Genomic DNA, 12,635 nt, shown 5'->3' on the forward strand with positions numbered 1-12,635 from the left:
GCAGATGATTCTCTGGATTACATGTTTTATTCCAATCAGTGTGATGGTACCCAGATGGTAGGGAATACTGCTTTGGCAATTGAGAATATCATAACTTTAGTCTCTGGAAGGAGTGATGGGTCATTGAAGATTTCCATCCCTTAAAGGTGATGGATACAAGGAATTACCAAAATGTTACCAGTCAATCTCATTAGCTGTCAAAGCTCCAGCTGGCCTCTGGAACAGGGGGTTGACTCAGGCAATTTATACGATAGCTCTGATGAGTCTTCTCCCATGTCCTTGAATCTATAACTCTTCCTGATATTCCAGAAAATTGAGAACATAAAGCAGAATGGAATTGGGACAAATACAAAGAAGAATGGGCTGGTATCCACTTGAAGCCCTTGTTTCTCTTAATCATTCTATCCAAAGAAACATTTTCAGATAGTAAGAGGCCTATTACAACTTGGCTTACATTCTGATCAAATTGAAGCTCCAGTGAAGTACTGTGACATACAGTACTTGGGCGGCTGTGTGTGTGTTTGTGTGTGTTTGTAGGGAATGGGCAATCCTCAGAACTTAGCTATGTAAGACATGTCAACAGTCTCAAATTATCAATTTTGCTTCAATGAGCTTCAGTTGTTGATACCTGAGGATACAGAGTTCTTTAAAAAGCAAATCCAGCCATGTGTACACACTACTCTTGCCCATCCTGACTGAGTCAGGAAAGGCTGGCCAGATTGGTCAGAGTAGGCTGACCAGATTTGTCTCTCTTCTGTAGAAAATTGTATTTTGCCCCTTTGAAGGCAACTGTAAGACCTTTTAGGGAGGAGGGGGCAGAATGACCCACATGGATCTCAATTACCTGCCAATTTCTAATATGCTAGGAAATGTGAGGATTGACAACACAGATTTTGAGACTTCTGAGTATTACTGATTATATTGATCCACATTATTAGGCTTTAGGACTGAAACCACTTTGATTACCTTTGCCAAGAGATGCACAAGGAAGTATGATATATCTCCTGAACCTCCTTCTGGGTCACATTATGTGATTGGAAGCACTGCTTTGTGATTATTCTTCTCCTGCATCTTAGGTTGGCCTCAGAACAGGGGGCTGGGGGCTTAATACTGCATTTCATTGGGTGCTGTAAGATTCCAATTTGTCCCCTTTGTTTTGAGATATTTACATGAACTTGCTAGCATAAATTCGCTTGATGCTTAGAGCAAGAGAACATCATATAACACGGTGAAAGCTATAAACAGGTGCCTGGGGTAAATGACAGGATTGGGTAAGGGTGAATAAACAGTAGCTTAGTCTTAAGATTGAAATATTCATCAATGATCTTATCTGAGAGCTGAGGGTTCCCTAATTTGAATGGTTAGCAGTTTCAAGGAAAGAGCAAGTGTGCAGTTTGGGAATGTTTCTGGAACCTGTGTTCTGGAACCTCAACAGGTCACAGTAAGCATAGCACTTGACCAGCTGAAGCTGGTACGTCAGCAGCAAGCACTCCTGAAAAATGGTGACCTGGCTACATGCCTGATAACCTTAAGACTAGATTACTACAATATGTTCTATGTGGGGCAGCAGCTGCATCTGGAGACTGTTCAGAATCCTCAATTGGTTCAAGATGCAACAGCCTCATTATCAGGAGTTACTGAGAGCACATAAAACTTGTACCAAGAGATCTACAATGGTTCCCAAACATAATTCAAAGTTCTTTAAAGCTCAACCATAAAGCTCTAATGGCTTTGGCATTTTTAGAGAGCATCATTTCAGTATGAGCCCCATATCCATACACCTATGATCTTTGTCATAGGCTAGATTGAGGATAACAAGGAACATGTCCTTTAAATGCAGCAGCATTTTTTTCCTGAAAGACTCACACTAGGTCAACTAGGTTTTCACCAGTCTTTTAAAAGAAAACTACTCTGTTTCAGGCCTTACTGATTAATGAGGAAACTTGAATCAAATCTACCAGTCAAGTGTTTATATTTTGTTCTGCCGTCCATTTGTAGAGTGGTTTTCTAATGCAACGATTATTAATAGTTTATATTTATTCTGTTTCATTGTGTATGTTTTATTGAATATGTTGTTCATTCCCCAAGGGCTCTGTGCAGCTATGCTGCAGGACCTACGGTAAATGTTAAAATACCATATTTACTCAAATCTAATGCTCAACGTTTTTAGCCAAATTACGTTGCAAAAATTAAGGTGTGAATTAAATTCAATGGCACATTTACATTCACCAGCAAATACTTTTTTTTTGTTTCAAGGTTCTGAAAATTGAGGTGCGCATTAGATTCAATAGCACATTAGACTCGAGGCAATACGGTAGTATTGCTGATAGACATGTTGGGCTATTAGAGGGGGCAGGAGGGAATCCAAAGGCATAATATTTTTATTAGGATCAGCAAATCTTTTCGGTCCTAGTAAAGATACTGTGTTACGGCTGCTACATAAAATATTTTATTATAATATAACAAAACCTTAACAGATTTTGCAACTGTGAGGCACATTATTAGAGGTTTTAGAAGAGTTTAAATTATATTGCACAACTAATATGCTATTTTGGGCTATCTCTTGGGTTTCTGAAAGCTATAGTGCTCCGGCTGGTTGAGAGGAAGGAGAAAGGAAGAAGCACTTGCACAAGTACAACCTAACTTTTTTCAGAGATGGAAGATTTAGAAAAGTGAAGTGCAAATACGTGAACAGTGCAATCCTATACATCTCTACTCAAAATTAAAAACCATTGAGTGGGATTTACTTCCAGGTTAAGGTGCATAATAACCCATTTAAGGCTGCAGTCTTAAAGTGCTTTCTATGTGTGATGCAGTTTGCTGCCTGAAAGTGCGAAAACAAAAAGCACCTACTTGTCAAGAAAGAGAAATAACAACAACAAAGTTATTAAATCAGCCGGACGGGTGGATGTACTTCCTGTAAGCCCAATTTCCCACCATTTCCTTTGAAAATGGTAATGTTGATACATGTTTGATGTAGATACAATATTTGGACAGCTACCGATCTGATGAGAGGCTCTTCCCACCAAGCCTACTTAGCCAATATCACAAAATGAACGCATACTTTTAAATTATATTTTAATGCAAATAAACAGATGTTGCCTGTATTTAGATCATTCCACTATAAAAACAGATTTTAAAGCCTAAAAACATTTTATGTTTGTGGCAAACCTACTTTATTTACTCTTACAAGCATTCTCTATTTTTTAAAAAACAACTTTTTAAGATTCAAAGAATAACCTTTATGCAAATACTAAGCCTATTACTGGTATCAGACCATCACTTCACATCTCTAATTCATTCTGAGTGGGAGGAAGAAGAGTTTAGTCCCTGGGGCCAACAAGAATCAAGCTCTAATTAATAAAAACTTATTTGACAGATCCACTTATATTTCATGACTAACAGTGCATGATGCAAGGACAAGATTTAACTGACTATCCAAAACTTAGTGCGATAAACTGAAAACATTGTTGATCGTTATTGAGTTGATGGAATATCTGCCCCATAAGAACAGTAAATCACAATGCAGTTAGAATTACAAAGTGTAGGATCTCTTGTACATATTATCCTCTCAAAAAATAAATAAATGATGGTATGAAATTTAAAACACACACACACACATTTTTCTTTACATTCATTTAATACATTAGGACCTTGGATCTTAAAAACACTTATTACAAAGCAAGTGATTTGAGTAGAACTTATTCCTAAGAATATTTTAAGTCAGAGTATTAACTACAGCATCTTTTTAGATAGATTTTCTTTGTTTACAGACAAAAGGCAGTAAGGATCAATTAATTCATTTTGTCTTCAGTGCGACTGAAAAAGTGACATAGGAACCACTCCCTACAGCAGGGATAGCTAACCTGTGGTCTTCCAGATGCTGCTGGACAGCAACTCCCATCATCCCTGACCACTGGCCATGAGGAGGCCTCCTTGCCCTACAGAAGACTATTTGTGTCAAGTTGCTCTTTCACAGTGGTAGTAGTTTTAAATAAGCTGAAACAAAGTTGCAACATAAGCAACACCACACTTCGCTCCATTTCAGCAGCCACTATTCTACAAATGCAACATATGCAGAGATTGAAAGTTGATTCATTCCATATTATTAATCTGGCCCTGTAACGTGCTTACTCTGATGCATAATCTGCAACATCCTACTGAATGCATGAGTTACTTAGGACTTCAACCAAAATTCAAACTGCAGGTGGGTAAACACCGTGCACAAATATTGCTATTCTTGCAATTAGAGAAGTTTGTGTCCATTTTTTGCTACAGTGCATAATAATGTGTGACTTTCTTTGATGACTAGCATATCACAAATTGTTGTGAAACTCCCTTCAGTTTCACAACCGGTTTGTCATGTGGACGAGTGGGGGGTAAGGGGAACCTACTGCATGATTAAAAATACATTCAGAGCCCCATTGGGATAATGGAATCAGTTTCATAATTCTCTGGACATAAATGTGTTTTAATTCCAAAGGAGTAATATTTCATTTTCTAATTCTTCAGCTCCTTCAAAAGATGTATTTTCAAGAATATGAGTAATATGAAAGTACAACACAGTAAAAAACTTTAACATGGATCTTTAAAAATACTGATAAATACAAATTTGTTTTCACAAAATGAGATAGGATTAGAATCCATGATTGAGAAATTCATTGAAAAAATGCCTAAATGAGCAGAATGGCATTTCTTAAAATGAGTAAAATATTTGCACAGGAAAAACTGTCAAGGAAGTATGAAACTATTATTAAATTCGAAAGCGTAACTAGGAAATTATTGGAATAGATAGATTAGCTTGGATCTGAAAGACCTTGCCATATGACTGAAATGCATAGGGGCATGCCAATCCCATCCCACCCCCCAGCTATACTCCCCACCCATTTTCCTCCACTGCCCAAAAGATTGCTCTGTAGTGTTCCCCCTTCCTTGGCAGAGTTTCCAGCAGACACGGGGATTGTAGATGTGGAAGATGTGGGTTGATATACAACCACTCTCGCTGTGTGAGTAGAAGACCCATTCCCTCACACAGGAATCTAAAGCCAATCATGTGAGATAGCAATTATTTTTGCCAAGTGAAAATTGGGAGAAATCTAGCAAAAAAATGAGGAACTGTTACCCATGAACTAGTTTTAGATTCTACTGAAGAATATATAAGCAAACAATGAAAATAGTGTTGTCAATAGCTGTGAACAAGATGAACTTGCTGCGGCTGAAAGAGCTTTGAGTACCCTGTAGAAAGCTGGTAAATTTCAGCTACAGTATGTTTTGAGAGGACTAATACATGCTGATATGTAAACTTACTTACCTCACCACTAACCACTTAAAATCGTGTCCCTTACAGTCTGTTTCAATACATTCAATGTGAATCTGGAAAATGAAAGATCACAAAAAAAGAATCTAAAATTTCCTCTTAACATTTATTTATATATACAAATAATCTTAGTTCCTGATTCAGGAAACTGCCTTGTGTGGCTGGAGCAGGTCCAGTTTTCCTGTTTCCACTAAATACATGGAGAAGATAAAACTAATTTAAAGGGACCCTGATTAACTTAACATAGTACTCAAGTACAAGATTTGCACAATGTAACATTTATCACCCAGCTAAAGAATTAGAAAATGATATTCCATTAACTGTACGGAATAGAATAGTACCATCATCTTTATTACGGCCAAAGACCAGCATAGGTTAAAATAGGAACACACAGTAATTTAGGAAATAAAACGCGTAAAATGAGTGACTCAAAGAAGGGGGGATGCATGAGGGAGACTTAAAATCAGCTAGAGAGTTAAGAGCAAGAAGTTGCAAAAGTAACTATAGAAGAAGGGTGCAAGAGAGGGCACGGGTCTTGAGTTTAGGTCTGGTACATGACCCAAACCATTATTCGGTGAATGTCCATCATAGCAGTGCAAAACCTGGCAGCTGAGTATGTTACATCTTAGTTTGCATCTTGAAGTAGCAAGGAGGGATAGCATTGCTCTGTCTGTGCAGAGAATTGGTGCAGAATTTGCAGGATGAACCTGACACATCTGCATTTCCCCTCCTCGTACCTTCCTAAAAGGGCCTTCCTGGATAGCTGAGGGGAAGGCCTGATCTCGGCCAAAGTGAAGGCCCTTTGCTGTTTTGCTATTTCTAGGTTGGTTATATATGGCATTTGGGAATTGAGGTATTTTTTGGTTTAGTATTATAGCTACTTAAGTTCTGAGCCAGCTATGCTGTTCCTATTTAGAATTCAATCTAAAAGATATTAAAGTTCTCCATTATACAAACACTTATGCATCGAGACTTTGCTATCAGAACCATAGCAAGAATTCATAATTTAAATTCACACACTTCTAATGAGAGGTTTAGAAGAGAAAACCCAACATTTTCTCTTCTTTTCATCACCAGTTTATATTTCAATTAGAAATATTTCCCCAAATGGTAATTTCAGAAAACTCTACATAATGATCTTTAGTTTTGCAGAAAAATACACATAAGGCAGGAATGAATAAGAACATGTACCATTTCTTTTTTAAATAATGCAGAGAAGACAACTTCTCTCCCCCCTTCCCAGGGGCTGCTTTTTGTCAAACATCTCCTTTAATATACAGAACGTATACTGGATGTAAACTTAGGTTTAAAAGCAGTTTAATATATAGAATTAAGATGGGGTCATCTGAGGATAATTGCTGGTTAGTTTCTAGTGACTGCTGTACTATTATTTAGTTTGTCTTAATCTTTGTCCAAATATACAGTGCACCAACTATTGTGTATAAAGAATTGCTCATCTTAAATTTTTATGTACTTTTAAGTCTCATATACGCAAATGACTGTTATAAGATCACTCCTATGTTATAACTCTTGTTCACAATGTTTATGTAACCATACACTCGGTTATGTAAATATTACCTCACTGATTACTGCACATATAACTATTCCAGTCATTCAATGGCTGCACTGTAGTAAGAATGCAAAGGTTCCCATCTTATTTTACCATATTGACTCTAAGCTCTCTTTATCTTCTTTCTACCTTAGAAGCTCAGGTAGGAGAGAGAAGGGTGTATTCTATGCCTAATGAGCAAAGGTGCCTCCAGCAAGGTAGTACTGAGACATTATACAATACACTGGATGCCCCAACCAGGCAGATAGAACTGCCTCCTTGTGTGCAGGGGTTCCAAGATAAGAAGAATAAGGATGGCACATCCCATATCACTTATACACTTAAGGCCACATAGATCAGGATCAACTCCTAGCTTAAAAGGAAACTCCAATTCTCACTTTTGTTACAAAACAAAAATGATTACAATCATTACTAGAGGTCCTAGGAGACTGAGCACCCAAGTTTTAGTCATGTTTGCTCCTGGTGTTGGAGCATATTCCCAACATAAATTATACTTGCTTCTCCATATTAGCCAAAATATATAGAATCAAAGAGGCACCAAATAAATCTCAATTAAAATACAAGCATTTAAAAAGCATACCATGAAGCATAGAACTGTGTTACAGCAATGCTTTTCAAAATACCAACTGTATTCAAATAAGAGTTAGGAAATGTTTTGCTCTGAAAAAAAGCAATGGGAAGGGAATATATTTATCCTTTACATAAATAATAAAGAATATATCCACAATTGTTCACAATGATGCTGTAATATGACTGCTAAGAAAAACACATCCCTCGTGCATAAGTAGTTTCAGGATGGAACATATTTAATATTGTAAAACAAAAATACAAATTTTCATGATCAGCTGAATTTCGAAAATATTCAGAAATACTCAGAGTTAAGGGAGTTCCTAAAGGTGAAATATTGAAGGTACAAATGTAAAGGTAGCCTTTTCAACTGTTTTGATTGTAGAGCAAGCACCTTCCAAGCATAATCACAGTATGTGATTAACCACATATGACATATCCCAAAAGGCAAACATTAATTACAAAAAAAGTTGTATCCCACAAAGGTATGTCTTGGCTCCACTGCAGTTCAACAACTCCTTAAATAATTTGAAAACCTGAGTGAGAAACACACTCAGTCAGTTTGCAAATCATATGAGGATCCGCAAGCAGCATAAAGAAAAAATGTTATCCTTACGTAGGGTGGTATTCAACTAAGCTTTACAAAGAGCAGTCCCAGTGAAATTAATAAAAAGTATGTAAGTAAGAGTTAAGGTTGTTACAAAATAGGCAAATAATAAGATTGCATTAACAAATATACTGTATGCAAGACACAATAGGGGTAATAGTCCTGATCAGTTGAAAAAAAGGCCTCTGCTACAGTCTGATATGTACTTTGATAAAACTGACAAACATCAGTTGAGCCAACAAACCTAGTTATGGACTTCAGGTGTGTATGGTTGTGCTACATGATGAAAAAAATGCCTACACACAGGTGGGGGTACCTATTATGTCAGGAGAAAGCTATGGTAGATACTTTTCCATATGGAAGGTGACAGATAAAGAGAAATTTTCTATAATTGGTGTCTTCACTACTTCAACACTTACAGGAAATTTTAAAAGATTAGTACCAGGAAAAGGAGAGGCTAATGATTATGTAATTAAGTTCAACAAGTAGCACAGCTTAAGATCTTCAGGCTCCCAGACTCAAAGGTAACCAAAAACGATTTTCACGTTGTGTACAAAAAGGCTAAGGTTACAGAAATTCAAAAGTGACAAATTCGCTCCACTTCCCAGTGTGGAGGAGTTGCAGTGGACCATGTGGCCACCCACTCCCCACCGGAGGCGGGGGACTTTGTCCCCTGTTGCCTGGGGGATCCCGGCCATGTCAGAGCCCAGTCAGCCAATCCACTGGCCGGGGGGGGGGGGCATGACCGGGACAGTTTAAACCGAGGAGCGAGCCAGAGGACGTCCTCTTTGGCTCTCTTCCTCAATTCAAAAGTGACAAATACATCCACTGGAACAATCCAGCTGCCTCTTTTACAGAATACAGTGTTACCTCGGGTTAAGAACTTAATTCGTTCTGGAGGTCTGTTCTTAACCTGAAACTGTTTTTAACCTGAAGCACCACTTTAGCTAATGGGGCCTCCTGCTGCCACTGTGCCGCCACTGCACGATTTCTGTTCTCATCCTGAAGCAAAGTTCTTAACCCAAGGTAATATTTCTGGGTTAGCGGAGTCTGCAACCTGAAGCGTATGTAACCTGAAGCATATGTAACCCGAGGTACCACTGTACAGAAATCTGGGAGTTGAGAAGGGAATGGGACATAAGTTGTTCTCACACTGGAAACTCAATGTTCAATTCAGTTTAAGGAACTACTGGATGAGATCCCATGGTCAGAAATACTCAAAGAGAAGGGGGTTTCTTAAAGGTGAAATATTGAAAGCACAAATGCAGATAATTCCAACAAGAAAGAAAAGTGGGAGGCACCTGAAGAAACCACTATAGCTGCATAAGGAATTTACAAATGAGCTGAGATGTAAGAAGGGCCTGTATAAGAAATGGAAGAAAGCTGAAATCATGAAGTAGCCAGCAGTGGCAGTGAGAAGGTCAGGCATAACGAGCTCAGGCTTGCATGAGAGATTAAAAACAATAATACAGTAAAAGGTTTTTTTCAGCTATGTTCAAAACAAGAGGAAGAACAAGCAAGCAGTAGGTACTCTGTGTGGAGAAGATGTAAAAGTACAGTATAGAAGAAGTACAGTGTCCAGATCAAGGAAAGTCCTAGTACTGCTCTATTCTGCTTTGGTTAGACCACACCTGGAGTACTGTGCCCAGCTCTGGATGCCACAATTTAAGGAGGATATTGACAAGCTGGAACATGTGCAGAGGAAGGCAACCAAGGGTCTGGAAGCCAAACCTTATGAGGGAGTTGAGTATGTTCAGTCTTGAAAAGAGGAGACTGATAGGAGATATGATAACCATCTTCAAATATCTCAACGGCTGTCACATGGAAGACTGAGCAAGCTCTTCTTCTGCTCCAGGGGGTAGGACCCGAACCAATGGCTTCAAGTTACAATAAAGGAGATTCTGACTAAACATTGGGAATAACTTTCTGACAGTAAGATCTGTTCAACAATGGAACAGACTCCCTCAGAAGGTGGTGGACTCTTCTCTGTCATTGATACTTTAGTTGAGATTCCTGCATTGCAGGTTGTTAGTCTGGATGACTCTCAAGATCCGCTCCAGCTCTACAATTCTGTGATTTTATTATTCAATTTATTGCAGTGATTTTACAGTTATAGTAACCCTAACTGGTATAATAAAAGTTTCAGAGAAAAAAAGTAATAAAGCTAGTCCCTCCCGCTGCAGCGATGTCCCTGTTATTTTGTGCACTTTCCCTTAAAGGCTGTGCATCTCCCTCTTAATCAGTGAATTAGAAAAAATCCCCCACCTCTCACAAATGAAAAATGAAAAAGATCTTTTGATAACGTAAGTGAAAGTTATAAAGCTCAGTTTAAGACAAGAGGGAAAGCAATACTGTCAGCAGCAGGCCATCTCTAACTCGCCCCAATCTATATTCCATCAGTGCTAAGATTGTGTCTTGAGGGATGCAGACAGATCAGCGGCACAGCAATGGGTTCACAAGTCATTCACTAGACAAATAATGAATATATTTGTCCTGTTGTATAAAAAGTACTTTTTGAATACTAAAAGTACACCATAAATTTATTTTACTTTACTTGTTACATTTTATCCTGTCCCATCTCTGATGTTTGGAGGCGATGTACACTGTGCTAGCTCTCTCTGTATGATCCTCACCTTGCAAGTGTGTGGCTGGGAACTTGAACCTACTAAACCAGAAACAGCCAACACAATGACCTCCACATGATGTTGTACTACAACTCCCATCATCCTTGCCATTGGCTATGCTAGTTGGAGCTGACAGGATTTGGAGTACAGTGGTACCTCAGGTTAAGAACTTAATTCGTTCTGGAGGTCTGTTCTTAACCTGAAACTGTTCTTAACCTGAAGCACCACTTTAGCTAATGGGGCCTCCTGCTGCCACCGCGCCGCTGCTGCATGATTTCTGTCCTCATCCTGAAGCAAAGTTCTTAACCCGAGGTAATATTTCTGGGTTAGTGGAGTCTGTAACCTGAAGCGTATGTAACCTGAAGCATTTGTAACCCGAGGTACCACTGTATATCTAACAAAATGTGGAAGGCTCCGTGTTGACTATCCCTGTGCTGGAGGCAGTTTGCTTCTAAATAGTGTACTGTACTGTGCTTGAAACCACATTAATTGAGAGTAATGTTGCGCTCAGGTCCTGTTTACGGTTTTCCCATAGGCATGTGGTTGGCTACTGCGAGAATAGGATGCTGGACCAGAACAGGTAATTGGCCTGTCCCAGCAAAGCTCTTCTTATGTGCCATGGTCTATTATGATTATGATACTCTGCATGTGTGTGTTTTAAAACTCTGCCACCATTCCTGAAGGATGTAAGGAATACTAGAAGCTGCCTTATTCTGAGACAAACCACTGGCCCATCTAGCTCAGAAGTGTCTACCCTGACTGGCAATGATTCTCAGGCAAGAGACTTCCCCACCAAAAAGAGCCAACTCCTGGGGGCCAAGGTCCCTTCACCTTCCCCAAACAAGATATTTGAGGGTGCTAGCACCCCCCCCAGGTGATGGGCAAACGTTGTGGGTGCACCCCATCTATTATGCAGGGCAGTGCTTACCCTGCCCCCCCAAAAAAAATGTTATTCAGGCTGGCAGCCCTGTTCCCAACCCGATCTGGAGATGCTGGCCAAAGAGGATGCAGTACTACTGCGTTACGACCCTTCCCCTTGAGTTTCCAGGTACAGCAGGTACGTCACTGTCGGCCCTAAAACCACCGACGCCCATGATCAGTCCTGCTGACTTTTGGGAAGGGCGCCATCCTACCTAGTGGTTCCACCTCTTCCCCTCCCCGCACCTTGTCATAGTACCAAAGAACCCGAAAATTAAGACCCTGCGGCGCGCGTGCTGGCACACACATACACACGTTGAGCCTAACCCGCGCTGACCCGACCCCGGCGGCAATTTTGCACGCTCCAGAAATGCAGCCACTTCTGGGGAGGGTCCCCGCGGAGTTCGCAGCCTCCTGGAAGCCCCGCCCCCTCTGGACCCCGAGGTCACAATCTGCAGGCGCTCGCGCAGACAACCAAGACCGCGGAACGGCTGTGTGTGTGTGTGTGTGTGTGTGTGTGTGTGTCGCGTGCGCGCGCGCTCGGTGGAGAAACGTCGCCCCCTTCTCCACCCCCCCCCCGCACAACCGCGACCCTTCGCCTCAAGCCTGCGCTGCCACCGCCGTCGCGGGGGGGTGGGGTGGGGAGAACGGGAAAGAGGGGAAAAATAATTTCTCTCAAATATATAGAGTTACACACATTACGCCCTCTCCTCCCCTTCGTCAGCTGAACCCCGCCGCGAACCCGAAGTCCGCCCCTCACTCACCCTCTCTGGACGCTACAGCCGCGGACATGTCCTCTCGCGAGCTTTGGCGGCGAGAGTTTACAAAAGTCGAGGGAGAGGAGGAGGAGGAGGAGAAGGTGGGGGGGTGAGAGGGGAGAGCACCGTGCGCGAGAGAGCCGGTGGGGGGGTGCGTTGGTGGGCGTGGCGGGGAGACCCAGCGCGCTCGGCTGATTGGGCGTCGCTTCAGCGCCGAAGCGCCAGGCGGGCAAAGGTGTTTGCGGAGGGGAAGGCACGCGACGCTCCCTCGCGC

The 12,635-nt window shown here is 40.8% G+C and overlaps 1 protein-coding gene across 5 annotated transcripts in view; it reads right to left on the reverse strand.

Moving 5' to 3' along the window:
• The window catches only part of MRTFB (myocardin related transcription factor B), a 93,692-nt gene that overhangs the window by 76,501 nt on the left and 4,556 nt on the right, over positions 1-12,635 (reverse strand). The window contains exons 1-2 of one of the 5 annotated variants that reach the window (XM_081887951.1): positions 12,368-12,502; positions 5,312-5,373 (exon numbers count right to left, since the gene is read on the reverse strand). The exons of 1 other annotated variant lie outside the window; for it this stretch is intronic. Coding sequence is in view for 2 of the 4 variants with exons in the window: in XM_081887950.1 (XP_081744076.1) it covers positions 5,312-5,373; positions 7,468-7,470 (65 nt within the window). In the remaining 2 variants the exon portion in view is untranslated. Of the gene's footprint in view, positions 1-5,311; positions 5,374-7,467; positions 7,493-12,367; positions 12,503-12,635 lie in introns of those variants that run through there. 3 more of the 5 variants (XM_081887950.1, XM_081887949.1, XM_081887952.1) reach the window with 3 other exon arrangements.

This window comes from Podarcis melisellensis (assembly GCF_964234715.1).
Source record: "Podarcis melisellensis genome assembly, chromosome: 14".
NCBI lineage: Eukaryota > Metazoa > Chordata > Lepidosauria > Squamata > Lacertidae > Podarcis > Podarcis melisellensis.